Below are 23178 nucleotides of genomic sequence, written 5' to 3' on the forward strand. Positions count from 1 at the left end.
GTTAGGTTTTTTTTCCTCCCCAGAAAAGAGAACAAATATAATTTCTTGGGTCTTCTGTTGTATCTCAAATTGTCAGACTTGAATGTTTGCAGAAAGATCATTAAGCAACCGATTGGTTTATGAACTATTGTACTGATCTGGTTGTTAAGTACCAAAAATCACAGACCCAGAAAAATTCTTACTTATACACATGAGAACTCTGTCAAGCATTTGGTATTTATTGGAAGCCTTTTGAAGTTCTATAGGAAGCACGCTGACAGGTGTTGCAACTGGTTGAACAATACCGCAAATCACAGCTGCACTAGATACCAAAGCTTGATGCAACAAAGTACATTGTTTCATTAATCTGCAGTATTTCATGCTACTGATTTACTTGGAAAAAAGAAGCTGTTACCATGACTTTGGGCCTATGTGGAATTATTTGAAGACCTGTTATGAAATAGCATTGCATTTTATGGTTGTTGACATACATCAAACAGTCAATACTACAACCATCTGAAAGAGTTGTTGAGGCCAATTCTGACTCTAGAGGTCAAAGACCAAATTTGTTTAAATCAGTGGAGGGAAGCTTTCTGATGATTTACAAGGAAGGGTTAAAGGAGAATTACATTTTTATAGCAGCTCTGCTTCAGGTCATGCCATGTGTTGGGTCAGGTATTAGTCTGGATAAAGAACAATGGTGCCTAAGTAACTTCTGCCTTTTCCTGTGTCACTGGGAGGTTCATGAGCCAGTGCTGGAGTTCCATCTCAGGAAATAAAGGGAGAATGGAGGAAAGTCAATGGTGAGACATTTCTTTTAAGCTCACACCTTCCAGGGGGCTTCATTCCAACTCAAAACAACGTATTAGAACTTTTTTCTTATGTTATCCATCATACAGTTGTTTCATTTCTGCTGACCACCATAAAACCAGTTCTCACTCTCAGGGGAATCTGGCCTTAAGGAGGTACTGATTTTATAAAAGTAAAGAAGAGTTCACACCCTTCATTCTATCAAGTTAAGACAAGAGGAATAAAGAGCAAAGAAACTAACAGCATATTTTTGAAAAGTTGTATATAAGAGAAAAATAGGTCATAAAATAAACTGAATAGTTTGTAATGAAATTTTTTTGCTTACTTTTGAGTTACTTTGATGAAAAAACAACAGCATCTACTTCCTTCCTCTTTTTAGGAAGTTACAAAAGATTCTGCTTGAAACTATGCTATGTTGCTTAATTTTTATGGTTACATTTTTGTATATTGTTCCTTCATCTGAAGTGTCTGCAGCACATAGTTATACTCTTTTCTTGTGAGTATACTGAAGGCAGTTGGAAAGTGGAAATTCTTTTATTTAATGCATATTTTAAATTTAATAATTGGAATGTTACAATTATTTTTGAGATATTAGATGATAGATGGGTTTTAGCTGATTTACACAGTCTAGTAGTAATAGTAACACTATTATCTTTGATTTATCTTAAATTTATTATCATTGTTTGTGTACATATCAGATGATGCTTGGGCAACGGAATGCAACAGTGAAATAATTCTTTGGTGTTGAAGGTTTGAAATATATGGTTCAATAATTTTGATAGTGTTAAACTAAAGCCCCTAAATGGAATGTTACAGAATTACAAACATAACGAGCAATCTCATTAAGTACTAACCTGGATAGATCTCCAAATAAGTAAAGGTACATAACAGGATATAATGTATGCTAATATTTATATTTAAAAAGGAAAAACTATATGCTCATATATATACGTAAAATGCTTCTAGAAGTTCACAGGATAGCCAACTATTTTTTCTGTGGAAGGATATTTGGGATGACTTGGAGATAAGGCTTAGAATGGAATATTAACATCAATTTTACCCATTTTGATGTGGGTAAAGAGCTATCTTTTTGTAGTAGTAGTTCCCTAATAATTCATGTTGTTTAGAAGCATTCTATGTAGTTATTGGATAGTAAGATATTTGCTCTAATGAACTGTCAGTTGAAGCTCTCATGTATGTTTCTACTGGGTTGTTTGCCTAACTGATTTGTTGGAATTCTTTAGAGATTCTGGATATAACATTTATCAGATTTGTGTATTTTAAATATATCCCTCCAGTTTGTAACATGCCTTCTCATTTTCTGCCTGGTGACTTTTGATTAAAAAAAATTGAAGTTTTACTTATCATTTTTTTTTTTTTATGGCTGGTTTTGCTTTGTTTTTTGTGTTTTCTCGAAGACATCTTTGACTATCACAAACTCTGAAAGAAATTATATAAAAGAATTCTTTTGGAAACTGAGTTTTAACTTTACCTTAGTGACTGTGACATACTTGATTAAACTTATGTATATGGTATTTGGTAGAGGTCAAGATTCATTTTTTCTTTGCACATACCCACTCACTCCAGCACCGTTTATAATGCAGACTTTCTCTTATCCATTGGATTACCTTGATGCTTTTGTAGAAATGAAATTTCCCATATATGGTTGGATCTAATTTTAGACTTCTATTCTCCTACATTGATTTTTTTGTTTCCTCTTATATAAATCCTCCACTTTACTGATTACTATAGGTTTATAGGAAGGATGGCTTGTACAATTTGCAAAATAATTTGTTATTAAAATTCTCTAAAACTTTTCTCGTGCACAATTTTGTAGTCTTTGATTAAGACAGTTCTATTTCTTTCTTCCCTGTATTTATATCATGTACTTCTTTTCCTTGCCTTATTGAATAAAGTTCACAGAGAGTATATTTTAAATTAAATTTGGGAAAAAAATAAAACCTGGAAAGTATTTTCTTAATCATTATTTTTGTATCATTCTTTAGCTCCTCTCTTGGAACTCCAAATGCATGTTTATTAACCTACTTAATATTGCCTTACAGATCAATAATGCTCTGTATTTTTTTTAATTTAACTTTCATATTTAGATGGTATAATTTCTATTAATTTGTCTTCAAGTTCATTTACCCTTTCACCAGCTCTCTCTAATCTGCTAGTGAACTTATTCATTGGATTTCTAGCATAAGATGTTAGACTTTAAGTTCTAGAATTGTCATTTCTGTATTTATGAATAGTTTTCATTTCTTTGTTGAGATTGGCTGTTTCTCACTCATTGTGATTATCTTTTTATCTAAGTCTTAATGGTAATAATTATTCTAAAATTCTTGGCTGCTAATTCCAACATTTAAGTTATGTGTGGGTCTAACTCAGTTGACATTTTCTGCTTGATTTGGACCACATTTTTCTTCGGTATATGTCTAGCAAATTTTTTAAATATTATTGTTATTATTAAGCAATATTTATGGCAAGTTTATTGTAGAGACTCTAGATTCTGTTTTAGTCCTGTGATCATTCCTTACTTTTACTATAAGAGGCAGTGAAATAACTGATTAAACATCCTTTGTTTTTGGAGGCTTTGATTTACACTTTGTTAGGAGATGGATCATTTACTACTGTCTTTAGTCCTGGGGCATATTCCTTATCATTGGTGGTCTTTACCCATAGGGCAAGGCTTATTACAAAGCCAATTTCATTTGGTAGGATTTGAACTCTAAATTATCTTGCCAGCACCAGGCAGCAATCAAAATCTCTGCCTTTGTTTCTTCATAAGTAAAATAAGGATAATAAAAATTCATAGCATTGTTGTGAGGACTAGATAAAAATTCATGTTCCAATCTATTGACTAGAATGCTTGGCATATAGAAAATGCTAAAAGAAGATGTTTTCAGTACTATTATTGTTATCATTATGTATTTCTGCAATCTAAGGACCTGTTTTATTGTATGTCAGTTACTAATCATTCCTAGCCATCATTTATGATTATTTATGGATATTTTATGACATAATTTTAATGTAATCCATATTTTAGTATACATTATTAATGTGAATAAATATAGTTGGATTTCAGACTTTAAGAAATAATTAATGCACAAATTTACTTTAGAAAAAACGTATCCTTAAAAATAAGAGTTTGGGATTCTGATCAGAAAGTACATTGCTCAGGTTTTTTTTTCATTATAATCGCTCTTTTTAAAATTCAGTAACTAATCAATGTACAAAATTATGACATTTTCCAATTTCACTACACCTTTTAAAATATTTCAAGTATTATATCTTACAGACATTCACTGAATGTCTATTGCATTCTTAGTATTGTATGTAATAACAAGGACAAAAAACGACTAAAGACTGGAATAATGGGATACAATATTCTGCATGAAGGAAAACGAGCTGAGCTTGAAACATATTTTAAAAAGAAGAAGAAGAAGAAGAAGTGTAGCAGATTAAACCATTACAATCATTCCAGGCCAGGAATTCTCAGTTACTGATAGTAGTCATTGCTCTGACATGTCTCAAGGAAAATTTAACAAGATGACATTTCTGTTTATTTATTTCCTTTTATATATCATATACTTCTTCAACACTCATTTTTCAGGAAATATTTTAAGCATTAACAAATATTACCTCACCAAGTCTTCACAACAACTCGATGGAATAGGTAATACTATTTCCTCCACTTAAATAAACTAAGTAAGTTGCCCTGGGTCATATGATTAGTAAATGTCAAAGCCGGGCTTTGTAACAAGTAGTCAGGCTCTTATTCCTTTCTCTTATCCGCTACAGATGGGTCATTTCTGATCATTATCTTATAACAAAATAGCTAGTATGTGTTAAGCATCCAGTACATGCCAAGCAAAAAAAAAAAAAAAATTAATTCCCATAAAATAATTTGATTCACTAAAGGCCAATTAAACTTTTACGGGTTGTAAAGAATGAATATAAATTCAAGTAACTTTAGTTAATGGGACTTTATTTTAAGAGTACATGTAGAAATACATGCAACAGGAAACCATTCCTGAAATTTAATAGACAATTTTAGAAAACTGGAATTTTTATATTCACCAACTCTGTGACAAACACCATCCCTTTTAAAGCTAAGAATATTGAGATTCTACAGTTAATATAAGGTAACACAGCTGGCTTTAGAGCTTATGTTTTGGCCATTACTCAACCATCATATTTCCTCTTCAAACAATATATTTATTCATTTATGCCTCAGTCTACATGGCAGAAGGCAACAGGGTTCATAAAGAACCTACTTGGTACAGTGAAAATATTAAGACTGTGGGTTAGTTAACACAGAACTCAGTTGTAATCTTGCCTGTACCAAATTACTGTGTTACTTTTACACACATTTATTTGTTCCTCTGTAATTCAGTCTATTCTCAGAGGCTAGTCCCACTGGAAACCTTTTGGTGGTGTACTATTGCTTGCTGAGTAGTATAAATTGTTTGCATTTCACGTTTCTTATGCACTGCCTTCCAAATAGATCGCCTGATACACATCCCATTACTTTCCATTCTTTGCAATTAATTCAAACTAGACTTTTTTCATTTCCTATAAACAACTGGTATGTAATCATATAGTTTCTCTCCTTTTCGTATTTTCTACACATTGCTGTTTTATACATTTTTCACAGCCCAACTCAAATTCCCTTTTCTCTATAAAGTGTTTCCTATTTCTATTAAGAGCAAATACCTATATAGCTTAGAGCATATGTCAGTCCCTATGCTAAATTGTAACTATGCAGAGATTAAATAACTTGCCTAATGTTGTAGCAGCTACTTGATAGTAAATCCATGATTCAAAGCCTGGTAAATAATTCTTTCTTTTTTCCTCCGGTGAATGTGGTATCATTGATTTTACATCTCTTAGAGATGTTTCTGTTTCTCAGACTGCCCCAATATATGCCTGTTTTTCTGACATAATTGTCAATAGCACACTCTTTCACTCTATTAACAATATTCATTATACACTTTAGTTTTCCTCTTAGGAGGCTAAACTGATCCTTTTCATTTCTATTGCCTCACCTTAATTTATGCCCTCATCATTGATTGTTAGTCAACATAGATGGTTACAATAGAATTCTATTTGTTTTCTATTCCTACAAACTCTTTTCTCTGCTATATATTTGTATACAACAACTGTGAAGATCGTTTTAGAACCTAGGTCATATCAGGGCACTCCCAATATGTGAACACACATCAACAACTGGGATTTTTAAATGGCTCTCCATTGACTACAGGATAAAATCAAACACCTTAAGTTCCTGGATGGATTTCAGGGCCCTTAGAATGTAATCCTTGCTTACATTCTTATCCCATTAGCCAATCCAGTTAAATGTGGGGAGCCATGATTTCTTGTTTATTCTGTAGCCTTGCAGACTGGCTCAGTTTATGGTTAACTTGTTTTAGCTCTTAAGGCATTGTCTCTGCTTACACCTGGAGGGTGCTTGCAAGCTGCTGAGGAATGAGGTGGGAACGGCCAGTTCCCGGACAAAGATCACTGATGATTATCAGGGTAATTGGTGGGCTTTGTCCTTGACATAATGACTTTGGGAGAGTTTCAGTGAGTCTGTAGTTCATATGTAAAAGTTGCAAATTTTACTTTCAATGAGGAAATGCTCACTCGTGATTGTTAAGCTGCACGTACACAGGTGGTTTATATTGGTAAAGGAAAGTAAACTCTGCGCTTCAGGATCACTGAAGACCTGCCGCATCATCATTTTGTGTGAGTGTCTTTTTTCATTCCCACTCACCCATTCAGGAACTGTTCGATTTATGGCGGCTGGCACGCCACAGTTAAACTACACTGATTTTTGCTCCCTAAGCACACAAAATATTTATTCACTCTCTGTAGTTGTACATACTCTCTCCGTGATGCTCTTTTTCTAAATATTCTTCATGATGTGACTCAAATGCCACTTCCTCTGGAATATCTTTTTCACCTTCTAGTTAGAGTTAAGTGCACGTTTCTTTACCTCTGTATTTATTTCTACATCCATATTGGCAGTTAATAATTAAGAGCATGAGCTCTGTTGGGGGACATAAATTAAATTATTTATTATTGAAAGCATTCAATTAATGGTGGTGAAGTTTCTTGCACCACTGTTTTATATTTGCTACTTAATTTTGTTTCTCCCATTATTCTCTGAGTTCCTTGATAGGAAAAAATGTCCTTCATCTATTATGTGAATATATATTTGTGTGTATATGTACATATATATGAACTTCAGTAAATACAAATGACAGTGTTTAAATAATTATAATAACTAGTATTGATAATTATAGTGTTAAATATTAATAAATATATCATGTTATATGTGTGTATATTTATATTTGTATCTGGAATATACTTACGAGGTTGGAAAATTAAATTCGCGAACTCATCCTAGAAAAAGTGCTACATACCTCATTGCTGAATATCACTATGGTCACCTTCAAAGTACTCCCCTTGGGAAGCTATGCACCAATGCCAGTGCCTAGTCCACCCTTCATAGCAATTTTGGAACTCTTTTTCTGGATGGCCATCAGAACTGTTGTCTTATTACCCTTGTCCTGAATGTCATCAAAATATCTTCCTTTCAATATTTCCTTTATCTTCAAGTAAAGAAAGAAATCATCGGGGCCAGATTAGGTGAGTATCAAGGGTGTTCCAATACAGTTATTTTTTATTGGCTAAAAATTCCCTCACAGACAGTGCCATGTGAACTGGTGCATTGTCGAGATGCAAGAGCCATGGATTGTTGACAAAAAGTTCAGGTCATCTAACTTTTTCACACAGTCATTTCAGCACTTCCAAATAGTAAACTTGGTTAACTGTTTGTCCAGTTGGTACAAATTCATAATTAATCATCCCTCTGATATTAAAAAAGGTTAGCAACATCATTGCAACAAATTCGCAAACTTGTCTGCCCTCGTATGCCATGTCTTTCCTAATAAAGTGTAGATTTTGGACAATTATGATTATGCACCTTTTGGAATTTGAAGGAATTTGGGGGAAGAAATAAGTTATATTTCCAAATATATATTGTTTTTCCTTTGGAAGAGTAGCTAGACTCCAGCAGATTCTTGAAGGACGGTCTGAACCTCAAAATCTTAGTAAGATGAGGACCAAACACAGTAGGTGGTCAAGAAAATTTTATGAGTATATGAACCTTGGTTCTTCCATCGCTTCTTAAAGTCAATGTCCAGATCAAATCTTAGTAACACTTTGACTCCTTAATCTTTAGTTCAAATCCTATACATGTTCTCTCTATAAATGATCTCTTGTTCTATTCTATAGTTGTCTTTTAAAATAATTCATCACACCCTGCTTATTCATGTGTAAAATTTTGTAGTGTTTTTCCAAATCCATTAGATACCTAGATATCTTTGAGGTTCATATATATTCATAAAACTTTTCTTGAGCACCTACTCTGTGCCAAAGAGGCTATTCCAGTCTTCTGACCTGAACTGGCACTTCTTCTTACTAATATTTTGAGGTTTACAACCTCCTTCAAGAATCTGTCGGATTCTAGTGACTCTCTCAAAAGAAAAACAAACAAACAAAAAAACTTCACAGAGTTTTATTGAGCTTCCTGAAGCTTATCACTATACTGTCTAAAAATTCATTGACCATCATTGTAAAATATTTGCTGTGAAAAGACTAGAATTTGAGGATTTCACACACAAAGAATAAGATGGAATCTACTTACCAGAATTGGAGAGACGGGCATTTCAGGAACAAGGGAATAGTAAGATATAATGGCTAAGATTATAGGGAAATCTAACCTCTGTTAGAGGTTTGTACATAGTGTGTTCCCAGAACCTAAAAGGGTACCTCCGTAATGGAAGCTCAATAAATGTTTATTGAATGAATGGTATAAATATTTAGTAAAGTTATTGAAACTCTAACTTTGCTTTCTAATCTGTTAAGTAAAGGTAATCATGTGCACTACTCCATAAGTGTGTTATGAGGATTAATGAAATAGCATATGTTTATCATATAGTCTAGAAAATAATATGCTTTCAGCAAATGGGAGTTATTTTTGAAAAGCCAAAATAATACATATTGGAATTGATACATAAATTCAGAGCTGGACTACAAGCAAGTATAACTGTGTGGGTCACATGCACGCATCAGAATTATCTGGGTACTTACTCAAGATATAGAAGGACGGTCCCCTTCTAAGAACAACAGAATCTAAATCTCTGATGAGTGAGCGTAAGAATCTGCATTTTGAACAAGCTCCCCCAGAGGTTAGATTGCACATCGACGTGATCCAATTGGAACACCATGAATGTGGGAGCTGACAGTAAACTTCTTGAAGACAAGGACATGTTTTATTCATCTTTGTTTTCTCATTGTCTGAACTGGGATGACCATCAGCAAATATCTTTCTAATTAATGAATGAATTGATTGTGTTAACCAGATTCTTTATAATATATATGTGTGTGGTAGAGAAGCAAAAGAAACAAGACATACTCATAACAAAGAACTTAGATCAGAGAGGACTGGATTGTGGTCCTCCAAAATTCGTGTGTTAAAGTTCTCATACCAAATGTAATGATCTTGGAAGATGGGGCCTTTGGGAGGTAATCAGGTTTTGAGAGTGGAGCCCTCATAATGGGATTTGTGCCTTTATAAGAAGAGGCATGAGAGAGAGGATAGAGCAAGTAGGCAGCCCTCACCAAACACTGAATCTGCTGGCACCTTCATGTTGGACTTCTTTGTCTCCATCACTGTGACAATATGTGTTCATTGTTTAAGCCACTCAGTCTGTTGTATTTAGTTATAACATCCCAAACTGACTAAGACATGTTGTGCTGATAAAAGAAAAAACAAAATCCACAGCGGACAAGGGGAGGAAATACATTTTAGCTTGTCTTTAGAAGGAGAATATACAAATGAAAACAGGGTAAATGAACTTATGAAAAACAGATACTGTAGCTTCTAACCTACTGATTGAGAATTCATTCTATGATATTTGACTTTCAAAGATTAGTATATGCAAATGTTTTTAATGGGTGACGATCAGGAGATCTGACATATGAGATTGTAAGCTCTGAAATGCAGATTTGTACATTTTATTTCTGAAAGTATCTAATGCATAGACAGTACCCAGGTACCTGGTCAGTAATGCATTGTCATTTGTTGATTAATGAATATAGGAACCACACCTGCAATTGGGAATACAATCGTAATGGCAGTCACAGTGTACTGAGTTTTAGAATGGGTGGAATGTTTGAAGTCTGCATTGTAAGGCTGCCTGGATTGGATTTTTGAACAAGAACTACTTAACCTCTCAGTTTATCAGTTACCTTCTTTTTACATAATGTCCCTACTACTAATGAAAATGTGGCTCATTTTATCACTGAGTGCCTGAACTGGTAAATATAAAATGGTGTTACACAGAATGAAGTTTTATATGGTCATGCTTATGAATGTTTTCTATGTTTCCTTCTGCCAATTTCATAGGTATTATTAAAAAACAGTTACTTGGAACCCATTTCCCTTTGAAGGAATGCATTTAGCAGCTACTTGCTTTCATTTTTCCAAGAAAAAGTCAAAAGTCTTATCCAAAATATAAGCTGAGACAAATTAAAAAATTCTAACTGGTCCAGATCTTCTCCTCTTGTTTGAAGCATAATGCAATCATAAGTGACAAGAATCAGCCTTCAAGATAATTTATTATAAACACAGTCCTTTAAAACTGTTGTTTATTGTATAAATATAGGCCAGTCTCATTCTTCTTAAAACTAAGCTTTTGACTCTTTAACCCTGGGGTACAGATTCATCAGAAATTTACTCCCTATGAAGCTCTTTATGATCCCAACAGTCCTGATTCCTCCAAATTGTTTTATTTCCAAACTATAAATATTGTTTTTTGTTTTGTGTTTTTTTTCTCAACTTAGTGTGAAAATTCAGCTATCTCCATGTTACATGCTTACTGAAGTAGAAAACTGCCTAATCAAATAGGAAAACATTTGGCTGTGAACAAATCAGCATTTGTTGAGGATTCAAAGTGTGAAAGTAGGCAGACAAGCACATATCCTAAGAGCTCTGCTTTCTCTTGCTTCCCTGTAGAGAAATCATAGACTAATATGGCTGCCACTGCCATCTGTCTAAATACTTGAGTGCGTTGCCTTTAATTAACACAGCAGAACTAGTGGGAGATGTAAAGATTTTATTTTTAGATTTCATCACCAGATGCTCTACAATATAAATTTATCCATAAATGTTCACATTGATTAAGATTTTAACAAGGAAAGCAGTGAATGTTTAAAGATCAACTAATTCAGAACAAGAAGTAAAATTATTTTAATATGTTAATTTATAATGTTCATGGATTTTACCATTTCCTAAAAGTTTAAATGAGGAATTGCTATAGATTTTCTTGAGAGTGAAAAACACATTTCTATACATATTCAAACAATAAAATCTGATATTATCACTTGTTCTACCTTTAAGTTAAGAAATAAATAAATTACCTGCTACTAAATTGTAATTTCCATTGTTTCACTCTGTCATCTTTCAAAAGATTTTAACATTGTACTTTGCATAAAATATGCACTCAATAAATACCTATTGACAAAATGAAACCCACATAAGGTTATTTTGCTTTTCATATAGACAGTTGAAGAAGTATATGAACAAAGGTAAATTCTCAACAGCATTCTCCAGAAACAAAAAATCAATGGGATTATTTCCAAAGCTGTACGATGGGGAGCTAAATAAAACATAGCTTTACTAAAGAAAAATTTCAGTTTGTGACCTGGAAAATGAACTCAATTTGCTTTCTGTTAGCTAATTCTTGTGCTAATTATAAATTCAAATTAATTATAAATTCAAACATCTGTACTGTGCAATACAGTAATTGAAAAGGAAAAAATGCATGATTTTCTCAATGTTTCCTAAATAACACAAAATAATTTTAAAAGATAACTTGTTTGTAAAACCTTTTTATCTCAAATAGTTTCATCTTTCCCTTGAAAAGTCCATGGGACTGTGATTAATCTTCCTGACGGAAGTGCCTTTGTATTACTTTATTTCTTTTTATTTCCAAAATCTTGTAAGGTCCAAAGAAATTTTTGCAGAATGAATGAACTGGCTGACAAGAGACTCCTTGCTCTGCTGATTATGCAAGTAGCTTTTAATCAGAAACATTGATAAGAATTTATAAATACAGGTTTTAATGATTTGAAACAGATTATTTTCAATGCTAATAGAGAACACTTATTGGTTATTAGTAGGTTGGTACTTAAAATAATTGTTGATTGGCATTTGAGTATGTATTTAATATTTAATAAATGTGATAAATATGTTAATAAGGATAAATATATTGGTATACCTTAATAGCTTTGTCCTTCAAGTTTTCTATCTGTAAATGAGACAAAAATACTGGAATATATTATCGAAAAGCCATAGAAATATTTATAATCCACTTACATTTCAAAAAGATATGAGTGGGCCTGTAGATAATTATAAAGATCTTTCCAAATAAAAGATTCTCCCAAATGTTTATATGCAAATGCTCATGCATAGATAGATAGATATAAAAGAAAAAAGGAAAGAAAGATAGAGGGGCGGAAGGAAGGAAGGAAGGAAGGAAGGAAGGAAGGAAGGAAGGAAGGAAGGAAGGAAGGAAGGAAAAGTGAAGGAAGGAAAGAAGGAAGGAAGAAAGAGTGTGGGGGAGGGAGGGTGGTAGGAAGAAAGGAGGAAAGAAAATTTGGCCAGGAAAAAGATGACTAATCATGGTAAAACTATTGGTCCATTTAATTTTAGTTTGGGTTTGCACCCAATCCTGCTACTAATTTACCAGGAAAGTTTTGCCATTTTAAAACTCTACTTCAAGCATATCTCTCTCAGTTAAACGTAAGATAGCAATGATTTTTATATCAGATGATAAGTGTGTTAGGAGCTGGCTTAATATTTCCCTTAAATACCGACTGCAGTGAAACACAGAGGCCCACCGTGGTATGGGTCCCTCTGGAACATCAATCATGCATGATGCTGTAAAGAAAAGTCTTGACTAGTTAGAGTCAATGTCATCGCTAGGACTTGAGCTCATCTGCATGCAGGCATTTTCTTACTATAGAGATTTTATTTCACCTCACCCCCAACCCAGTCACTCCTTAGCATTTATCATATTGTTAGCACATTCATTTTTATAATGAGGATTCAGTAAACCATATGCTTCTTAGGACATGTTTTCCCTATTATGATTTTTTCCTCTCAGACAGGCAACATGAATATTTATTTGTAAGCATCTCTTATTTGGAAAGGACATTGTAATTAACTATAGGTACATGCTTTCTTTCTGAAGAATAAGTGGTTATAAATATTCCTATGGTCTTTCAATAATATATTCCAGTATTTTTACTACCCATTTGCAGATTAAAAAACAAAAACAAAAAACAAACAAAAAAATCCTGAAAGGTAGAAATATAATGCAATGTTCCCAATATTATTCTAAAATTTAACAAAGTAATAGAATAGAGGCTTTAAAAAAAAATAGATTTAGAAAGTCTCTTCTCCAGCCTCAGTAGTCGTAGTAAATGAGAAAAGACAATTTTCCAAGCAATTCAGACAAACAAAATGATTTTGTCTCTAATAAACTGAATATTTTTGTTAAAAGTAAGTTTTGTCCTCCAAATTAATTATTGGTTAATCATATCTATACTCTTAACTGAACGACAAAAATCTAACCAGTCAATGTTTTTCAATCACAAGAATCAGAGAAAGTAATTAAGAAAAGTGTAGAATATGTTAATTTTTTGAGAAATAATTTCAGACAGGACATTGATTTAGAATATTTATTTTGTTGCTTTATAGAGATCGACTCCAAGTGATTTTTCAATTTATTATTTTATTTTATTAAATGTATTGGGGTGACAATAATTAGTAAAACTACATAGGTTTCAAGTGTACATTTCTGTAATATATCATCTACATATCACATTGTGTGCTCACTACCCAGAGTCACTTCTCCTTCCATCACATATATATTGACCCTCTTTATCCTCTTCTATTACCCTCTTCCCCACTTACTCTCTGGTAAGCACTAAACTGTTATCTGTGTCTAGGAGTTTTTGTTTCTTCGCTTGTTTGTTTTATTCATTTGTTGTTTTTAATTTTATATTCCACATAAGAGTGAAGTCATATGATTTTTGACATTTTCTATCCCACTTATTTTGCTTAGCTTAATAATCTAAAGATCCATCCATGTTGTTGTAAATGGCTATATTTCATATTTTCTTATGGCCGAGTAGTATTCCATTGTGTATATATACCACATCTTCTTTATCCAATCATCTATCCAATCATCTATTGTTTCCATGTCTTGGCCACTGTAAATAATGCTGCAATGAATATTGGGTTACATATATCTTTACGGATAAATGTTTTCAGATTTTTGGGGTAGATACCCAGGAGAAGGATTGCTGGGTCATATGGTAATTCTATTCTTAATTTTTTTGAGGAAACTCCATACTGTTTTTCATAGAGGCTGTACCAATTTACATTCCCACCAGCAGCGTATGAGGGTTCTTTTTTCTCCACAGCCTCTCCAACACTTATTTTGTCTTGTGGATGATAGCCATTCTGACAGGTGTGAAGTGGTATCTCATTGTGGTTTCTATTTTCATTTCCCTAATAGCCAGTGAACATTTTTTCATATACCTGTTGGCCTTTGTTCTTGGGAGAAGTGTTGTGTAGGTCCTCTGCCCATGTTTTAACTGGATTGCTTGTGTTTTTTGTTGTTGAATTGTACGAGTTCTTTAGTATTTTTGGATATTAGCCCCTTAACGGAAACATTGTTTGTTAATATCTTCTCCCATTCAGTTGGTTGCCTCTTGGTTTTGTTGATAGTTTCTTTTGCTATGCAAAAGTTTTTTAGTTTGATATAGTTCCATTCATTTATATTAGCTTTTACTTCCCTTGCCTTTGAGGTCAAAGTCATAAAATTCTCTTTCAACCCAAGGTCCGTAAGTTTAGTACCTATGTTTTCTTCTATGCACTTTATTGTTTCAGGTCTTATATTCCTGAAAGATTTTTTAATTTCAAAGGGAAAGATCTATAGAGATATGTTTTTCAGGTAATATAGGGTAGTCAGGAAACTCCTGAGAACTATATTATAGCAAGAATTAACTGCAATCAGTTCATAGTAGGCATTTAATTATTCAATTTATCACATGTACTTAATTTGTCAATTTCAAGAGTAAAATTATTATAAGTTATAGCCTAAATACAATGGAAGTTTCAATATTCGTTTAGCTCTCTAAGTCATTCAACTCACTCTAGTGTGACTGCAAGGCAAGGGGGGAGGGGTCCTAAGAATTCCCAAAAGAAATTTCAAAATCATGTGGTGATATGGAAACTGTATTTTTCATCTCTGGCTCTTTTCATTGAAACTGAAGCCCACACAAACCTGTACTGACAGAACATAAAAATAATTCAAGAAATTAACCTGCCAATGATAAACAGGATTCAACTATCCCATCATCTAGTCTCTGTGATGTTTTGGGGTTGTTGTTGTTTCTTTTTTTTTAGCTCATTCATTTTAGCTATTTATTTTAATTTTCCAATTCACTGGATCAAAGATCATGTTTGGACTTGCTTTCCTGGCTTTAAATTCAAAGAGCACTTCCTACACTGGTTTTGCCTGTAGCTTTCGCAGTGACCCCCAGACTCATTTCCTAATACACTCCTCCCTTTGACTCCAAATTGAAAGACAGGAATTATACTTCTCTCCTCAACTGCAACAGACTGAAGCACCACAAGAAATTCATACCCATGAAGCAGAGTTTCTCATCCTCAGCACCATTGATATTTTGTACCAGACAATTCTTATTTGGTGAGACTGTCCTGTGCATTGTAGAATATTCTGCTGCAATAAAACCCACTACTCACTAGATTCCAGTAGCACTTCCTCCAGTTGTAGAGGCAAAAGTGTCTCCAGACATTGCCAAATGTCCCCTGGAGCACACTCACCCTTATTTGGGAACCACTACTATTAAGGCATAAGGGTGGGTAGGGGGCAGTGAGCTGGATGTATCTACTCAGTGTAATCTTACTGAGCAGTTACTATATGCAAGGCAATGTTATATGTACTGTGAGAAACCAGGAATGGTGAGACACAATCTCTCTCCCCACGGAATTTGCAAGATAGTATGGGGAATGAACACAGTTAAATAAGACATGGAACATCATGGCATAAAAATTAATGATGTCTCAATGTGTATTCAAAGAAAGGAAAACAAAATTTCCATTGGGAAAATCAAGAAGAGTATTTGGAAAATTTAGGTAGGTCTGAAAGGAACAGCAGGATTCCATCAGTTCAACGAGGGGAGGTTAAGGTCTTTGAAGCAGAAAAAAGGAACATTGGAAATCAGTCTGGAGGTAGAGTGAACAACTTTGAATATCAAATGTTTTGGACTTTATTGAGTTCATTGTAAGGAGCCTTTTGTTTGAGTTCATTTTATTTTTGATGAGGGGAAATGACTTAATAAGAAGATGGACAGTCTGATGGCCCCCATTCTCTTGCTTTTAGATTTAACTCTTCTTCCCACCCTCACTATAAATTGTGGAGGAAGAAATGAGGAGTTTGTGACCAGTACAGCAAATGATCCAGAGCATTTCTGCTGGGCAAAAGTTAATCAACAGAATGCATGGATCTTCTTATTATAAAATTATTTCTATTATTCATTTATAATAATTTATTATTATACAAGTATAAAAACAGCCTAAGAAGTGCTCTTTTTGAAAACAATGATTTGAAGAAATAGGCAGGAAAAAAATGTTACTATTTTTGAAGTTTGGGTGAGAAATTAGCACTTAAGTTTTAATAATATGGAAATTAAAAACATAAAAAAAAAGAAACAAAGGAAATGATCTGAAGTTCTCTGTTTAGGATATTGATTCTTAACGTTGGAGGACTTATATATCGCTTTGCATATAGGAGGAAAAAGATAGTTTCCCCCTAGAAAAATGCCCATAGACACACAGTCTTAAAATTTGGCATGATACTTCAGGGTGTTCTTGACCTTACGAAGCCCATCCATGGCCTTTCCAGGCATCCAAAGTCCTCAGGTTATAAAATCCTGACAGAAAACTATAGGATACAAGACATCACTTCATAAATTATATGAACATCTAACCACTATTCTGCACACCTGAAAGTAATATACGATAATATTGAATGTCAACTGTAATTGAAAAATAAAAAATAATAATAAAAAAAGGCTTATACCGTAGTTTTGGAGACCTAAGAAGCACCCAAAGTGCCTAAAATACCATCAGGGGCAGTTTAGGAGCTTAAATCCCTGAGCTCTTTATAAATGCCTGGATTCGTTTTAATGGAAATGTGGTCAAAACGCATTTAGTTATCAATTCCCATTAAAGTTCTAAAAGATTAAATTACTTTTATTGGATTGAAAATTCCTGATAGAAAAATAGATTCCTGAGCTTATACTAAGAAGACTTCAGGGTTTCCTCCCAAGCTGTTTAAACTTGGACTATTAATTTAACTTCTCCGAGTTTCAGTTTTATGCTTTTTTGTTTTTTTTTTTTTAATAATAGAGCATTGGACTATATTATTTTTAAGCCCTCTAAATGTTCTAAAATGTCATAATTTAAATTAACTCATTTAAATAAAAAAAAGACAAATAATAAAATGAGAATAGCTGCAATTATTTCCACAGTAACATATTTTTGGGAAGGGAGTCAAAGCTAGATGTGGTTGAATTGCTAAGTGACTGAATTTGCAAAAGTGGGTGATAATTGAGTTGTTATGCTCAACTTTTATTAATTCTTAATGACTTCTCCTTGACTTTGAATCAGAAGGGTTTTCTACAAGCGAGGTTCTGATTGGGCTGTCTGAATGATGAATCATCACCCACACTGAGGTGGTCTTCTCCAGCTCCAAGGTACTCATAGGCACTACCAGGAAATTTAACTGTGGTTGCCTGTGTTGTACTTGGCTTCTAAATTAAAAAAAAAAAAAAAAAAAAAGGAACTTTCAGTGTTGATATGACCATGCTTCAGCCTGCAGGAGCAAAAGATTTTCTTTGAGCAAAAGAGCTTGACATTAAAAAAAATAATGTACTCAGCCAAGGCTCCAATCATCTGAATGCACTCACCATTTGTGTGGCTTTAAATCTGGATGCACACATGCCAGGACCAAGGATCAGAAATGCATCTGGGGAGCAGAACCCAGCCAGCGTAGCGTCCTCCACCCGCTTTTGTTGTCTGTTTTTGTAACATATGTCAGGCACCAAAGAGGCAAACAAGGATAAAATGGTTTTGTCCTTTCCCATCTGGTTCACTGCCAGAGATACAAAGCCCAACCAAAGCATCAGATTTCAATGTTCTGACTACTGAGAAACCCCACTTTCTTGTTCTCTATCCATCACCATTCTTCTCAACAAATATTTTTCCACCAAGAACAAAGAAATGCAGTCCAATAAAATACAGGGTTTTTTCTACTTACTCGCTCGCCTCCCAATTCCTGGTCATTAATACTATGTTTATGGTATAACGCCTTATTTCATAGGAATATAGTCTGATATTAGGGCTGTAGTTACATTATTTTGAACTCCTGAAATTAGAAAAAAAAAAAAAAAGAGATAGTTCTTTGTGTATAAATGAGTTCGGTTCTACGAACTAATCAAAAAGTCTGTGGTTTGAAATTCATAATACAGTTCTCATGGAAATAACTTTAGAAACAGTAATGGAACTCCAGGTTAGGAGAGCCTGAGAGTAAGAGAGAAAGAGAGAGAGAAGAAGAGAAGGCGGGAGCTGGGGGGACAGAGAGGCACACAGTACATCACATTTCACCTCCTTTGCATGCAAACACTTTTTTCAGTTCCATAATGGAAACCAAAAATCCCATAGAAGCTAGTCAGGGAAGCAGGACGGGAAGCAAAGAGTGTTTCTTTCAGGTGTGTTAACAATGAGTCTAATAAGGAGATGGTGGCACCTGCCCCATGGAGGGATGCAGCATTGTTATGTGGCAACACTGCCACAGTTTCTGCTTCAGGAGTGTACAGGACCCCACAAGCTGAAGATGGTGTGGCTGCTGTGGCTCTTCACATTTGCAGAGCACTTGTAAATAGGATGTTTTAATGTCAGAGATGGCCAAAAAATGATTAAACCCTGTTATATAAAGAGTTGCAATCTAGAAGTATGTATAGAACATTAGGAATCTATTAATATTTTCAACTGGCTAACTAAGCACTACTATATATTAGTAGAGTAACAATTTCTTTTTTAAAATTTTATCTTAAAAATATTCAAGTATTCAGAAGAGTAGAAAGAATAATAGAATGAATTTACTGTATCTCTAGCACTTCCATTCAAAAATCATTACCGTTTTGATTAATTTGCATCAGCTATCCTTTTCTTTCTCTTTTATATTGCCAAATATTTTGTAACAAGACCTAGATCTTTTTCAGTTATACATCTCTGAAAATCAGTTATATTTTCTTACACAATGACAATGCCGTTATAACTCCCAATAAAAACAGTAATTTTTGTCATGTAATACTCTTTGTAATCAATTTCTCACATTGCCAAGAAAACGTCTCTTATGTTTGTTTTGTTCAAGTAAGTATCCAAATAAGATTCTCATACTACATTGGTTGTTATATATCATAAGTATCTTTTCATCTGAAACAGTCCCATCTCACTGACTTTTCCCCCCTTATGATGACTTGTTACTAAATTCATGTCAGTGTCATGATTGTCAACGGCTGAGTTTTTTTCTCTCAAGCATCATTTAACTTCTTCCTTTATTCCTCATACATCCTCTGTATGGAAATTAACACTAGAGGTGAGGAGCTTCTTAAAATATCATAACAATGTATTGAACTGGTCATTGGTAGGATCTAATAAATCTGTTTAGATAGCGATTAAAGAAAAGTCAAACATTCTGTTATCTGCCATGGTCAATGGAAGAAAGAATCATGTAATGAAGATTAATACGGTTCCCACATTGCCCGATATTAATTATATAACATACCACCTGTCTTACACGTGGGCTACTGTTCTTGTATATGACACCTACTTGATTCCTATACTCCTTAGAACTTCCACGCTCGGGAATAGGAGAATCTTAGTGAGAAATGTTGAAAGAATGTTATAGAGTTATAGACCAGATTTAGAAGAATCTATAATTGTAAAAAAGGCCCCATTATATGTACATTTGACTTTGACTTGTGTCTCTAGAATGTACTGATATATGGTGCATATGGTTGGAGACCAGTTAGGATTCTATCTGAATAAGCATGATCACCCTAATGCAATAAATAACAGCTACAATACTAAGCTGTTGATATCTGGCTTATTATTGGATATAACCAAACCCAGAAAATGTGTACAATATTGTATTTTTCCTCCTCTATTTATGCTCTGCTAACCTAAATCATCAAAGGCATAGTTGAAAGGCGGAAAATAAAATGAGTGACGTATACCTTGGCAATAGTACCATTTTACAGCACCATTTTGCATTCTCAGAATATTATTATGTAGAGATTGTTATTATTTCCATTTTAAAGATGACAAAATGGAGTTATCAAAGCTTGTTATTTTCTCAAGATCACATATTAATAAATGGAGGGTTCAGGAACCAAACTGAGGCAGTCTAGCTTTTAACCTCACCGTACCCTCTCATAATAGAGTTATGAGCTTGTTTTTGTCTTTATATGATCACCAGGTGATAGAGAAACTTTTTCCGACTCTGATGCCAACCCTGAAACATGAAATGTCTCTTAACCCCTATGCAGTTTTAATATGAGTATGTTGATTGCTCACATTACATATACATATACATTTGATAATACCTGTGTGTGTAAATAAGTATTCATTTTGTTTTAAACAGGTCGTTGATAACCTTGGTCCCTTGGAACTGATTCTTAATACACCCAGCCATCATAGAGTTCATCATGGTAAAGAAGTTTGATTTCATCTTTCTTTTTTCACTTGTTTAAAAATGATATTATTATTTGGCATCATTTCATCACAATTGCCCAATAGAGACGGCATCCACTGTGCAAATAGGCGCTGTTTCTTTCTTTGAATCAGGATAAGCTTTATGTCCAAAGCAAGAACTGGCAACAACAAAACAACAACAACAACACTTTATATTTGTCTTTTGGAGTTTCTGTTTTGCCTAAATCTCAACTGTGACGGAAAAATGACTTAAACAGCTGAGTGGATTACACTTTATACCTTAAAGGCCATTTCGTGACCTGATGCTGATGGTCATGCCTACCCAGAACCAGAGAGAGCCTGGTCTCGAAACCTGTTGGGATTTGAGGAAAGCCTAATAAACAGGACTTTACTTTCCTGCTTAAAAATCTGTGAACAAACCTGACGTAGGGTGCCTTTGCCTGACAAAGGGAAAATTCCATATGTCTAGTGCCTAAGCTTTAAAGACACTAGCTTAGGTTTAAAAAATAACAGAAATGTTTACATCTGTGGACCAAAAGACCTGGACAAAAACGTGCATATCAGCATTATTTGTAATAGGAAAAAAAGGAGAGATGATTCACATGTTAATCTGTGGTAAAACAGATAAAGTACAGAATATTCACGTATGTATCCCAATGACAATGCCCGAACTATTAAGGCATGCAATGGCTTATATAAACGCCACAATGTTGAGAAAAGGAAGCTGATCGTAAAAGAATAAACACTATTGCTCTGTTTTGTATTAGCTTCCAAAAATCAGGCAGCACTGGAGCCCTGCAGTCTGTCTCCCCAAGGGCACAGGTCCCTTTTCCCATGGCAGGGAGCAGAGCAGAAGCACGAGTTCCCCAGGAAGAGGAGAGGACAGGGTCAGGCTGCACATGTTCAGTTTCCTCTTCCAAATTCAACAGTCATTCCCCGACCCCAAGGGAATCATTAGTGAAGTGGTAGAGAGGCCAAGAATGTTATACTCTTGGGGTTCGCTCCATATAAAAGGAAACGTAAGGAGTGGAGAAGAACAAGTCCACATTGAGGAAGAAAGAGTTGCTAGCTTCCCGTTTGACTTCACAGCACCTTCCCACATATATTGCTTTATATCAGGGATTCTCAGTCCTATTGACATTTTAATGTTACTTTTAAAAAGACCAGACAGTTCTTTGTTTGGGGGTAGGGGAACTATCTTGTGTATTATAGGGTGTTGGTTTCTACATAGTAGATGCCAGTAATATCCTCTCCCAGTTGTGATTAAGGACATTGTCTGCCCTGTTCAACTGAGGGCCATTGTTTCCCCCATGAATGACCGTGGGCTGTGTCTCTGTGTAGCCAGTCCCACTCTACTTTTGCACTGCAAGAGACGGTTCTTGTGTCTTCACTGTCAAATGTATATTTGCATGTAGGGAAGGTGTATATGGAAATGAGGACACATGAAGACAGCTGAGTTTGTTGGAGTAGTGATTTGGTGGGTTAATATTCTTTATCCTTTGATTCACAATCATTGTATACAATTGTGTCTTTTACTATTATGGAAGAAACTATGCCCAGCTATTTAAATTTGAATTATAATTTGAATACTTGGGAACAGAATAAATATCATATAAGTTAATAAAAAAAACTAATTTGATTTTCACTTATGTATTTTATTATTAAAAAAAAAATACTAATGTCTCACTCTAAGTAGAAAATTTTCTTCCTGGAAAAGATGCAGAGAAAAAGGTAGACATAATAACTCACTTAAAAATTAGAGAAGAAAACAAAAAACAAATACAAACTACATATATTATTTTCTAGTGCCGTTTTTCTGTACCATTTAATTTTTAATTATTGCTTTTTGATAGTCCTAAAAATAGAATTATTTAAAATTATCCCAGGTTAAAAAAAAACTGAAAAATTGTGAGCATGCTTTTTTTATGTGAAATAATTCTTAATATATATAGTTTTAGGAAATATGCTCTTTTTAGTATAATTAACTGGAAAAATAAAATTAAAACTCATTTTATTAACAAAAATAAAGGCTAGTGTTGTCAATGAAAAGACATTCTTAGGAAATCATTCTGTTAACTAAGTCTTAATTTTGTGAATGGATGCTAAAATACAAGACAAGATGTTCTAAAAAGCAAAACTTCATTCTTTACTTTTTTTATATAGGCAGAAACCGTTATTGCATAGACAAAAATTATGGCGGCACCCTTATTATATGGGATAGAATTTTTGGTAAGTAAAAAGTACCAGAATTTAAAAAATAATAATACTTAGCTTCTTAATTCACAGAAAGTCAAAGATCATATCCTTAATGTTTATCTTCCAGGGACATTTGAGGCAGAGAATGAAAAAGTTATATATGGTTTGACGCATCCCATTAATACATTTGAGCCATTCAAGGTGCAGGTAATGTACTTGGTTTTATTCTTTCTGAATTGATT

At 33.9% G+C, this 23178-nt stretch overlaps 1 protein-coding gene across 2 annotated transcripts in view; it reads left to right on the forward strand.

Annotated features, from left to right (window-relative positions):
• The window catches only part of AGMO (alkylglycerol monooxygenase), a 308998-nt gene that overhangs the window by 122243 nt on the left and 163577 nt on the right, over window positions 1-23178 (forward strand). For both annotated transcript variants that reach the window (XM_033088864.1, XM_033088863.1), the window contains exons 6-8: window positions 20670-20736; window positions 22904-22969; window positions 23064-23143. In XM_033088864.1, coding sequence (XP_032944755.1) covers window positions 20670-20736; window positions 22904-22969; window positions 23064-23143 — 213 coding nt within the window. The remainder of the gene's footprint in view (window positions 1-20669; window positions 20737-22903; window positions 22970-23063; window positions 23144-23178) is intronic.

Source organism: Rhinolophus ferrumequinum, chromosome 20, assembly GCF_004115265.2.
Source record: "Rhinolophus ferrumequinum isolate MPI-CBG mRhiFer1 chromosome 20, mRhiFer1_v1.p, whole genome shotgun sequence".
Taxonomy (NCBI): Eukaryota; Metazoa; Chordata; class Mammalia; order Chiroptera; family Rhinolophidae; genus Rhinolophus; species Rhinolophus ferrumequinum.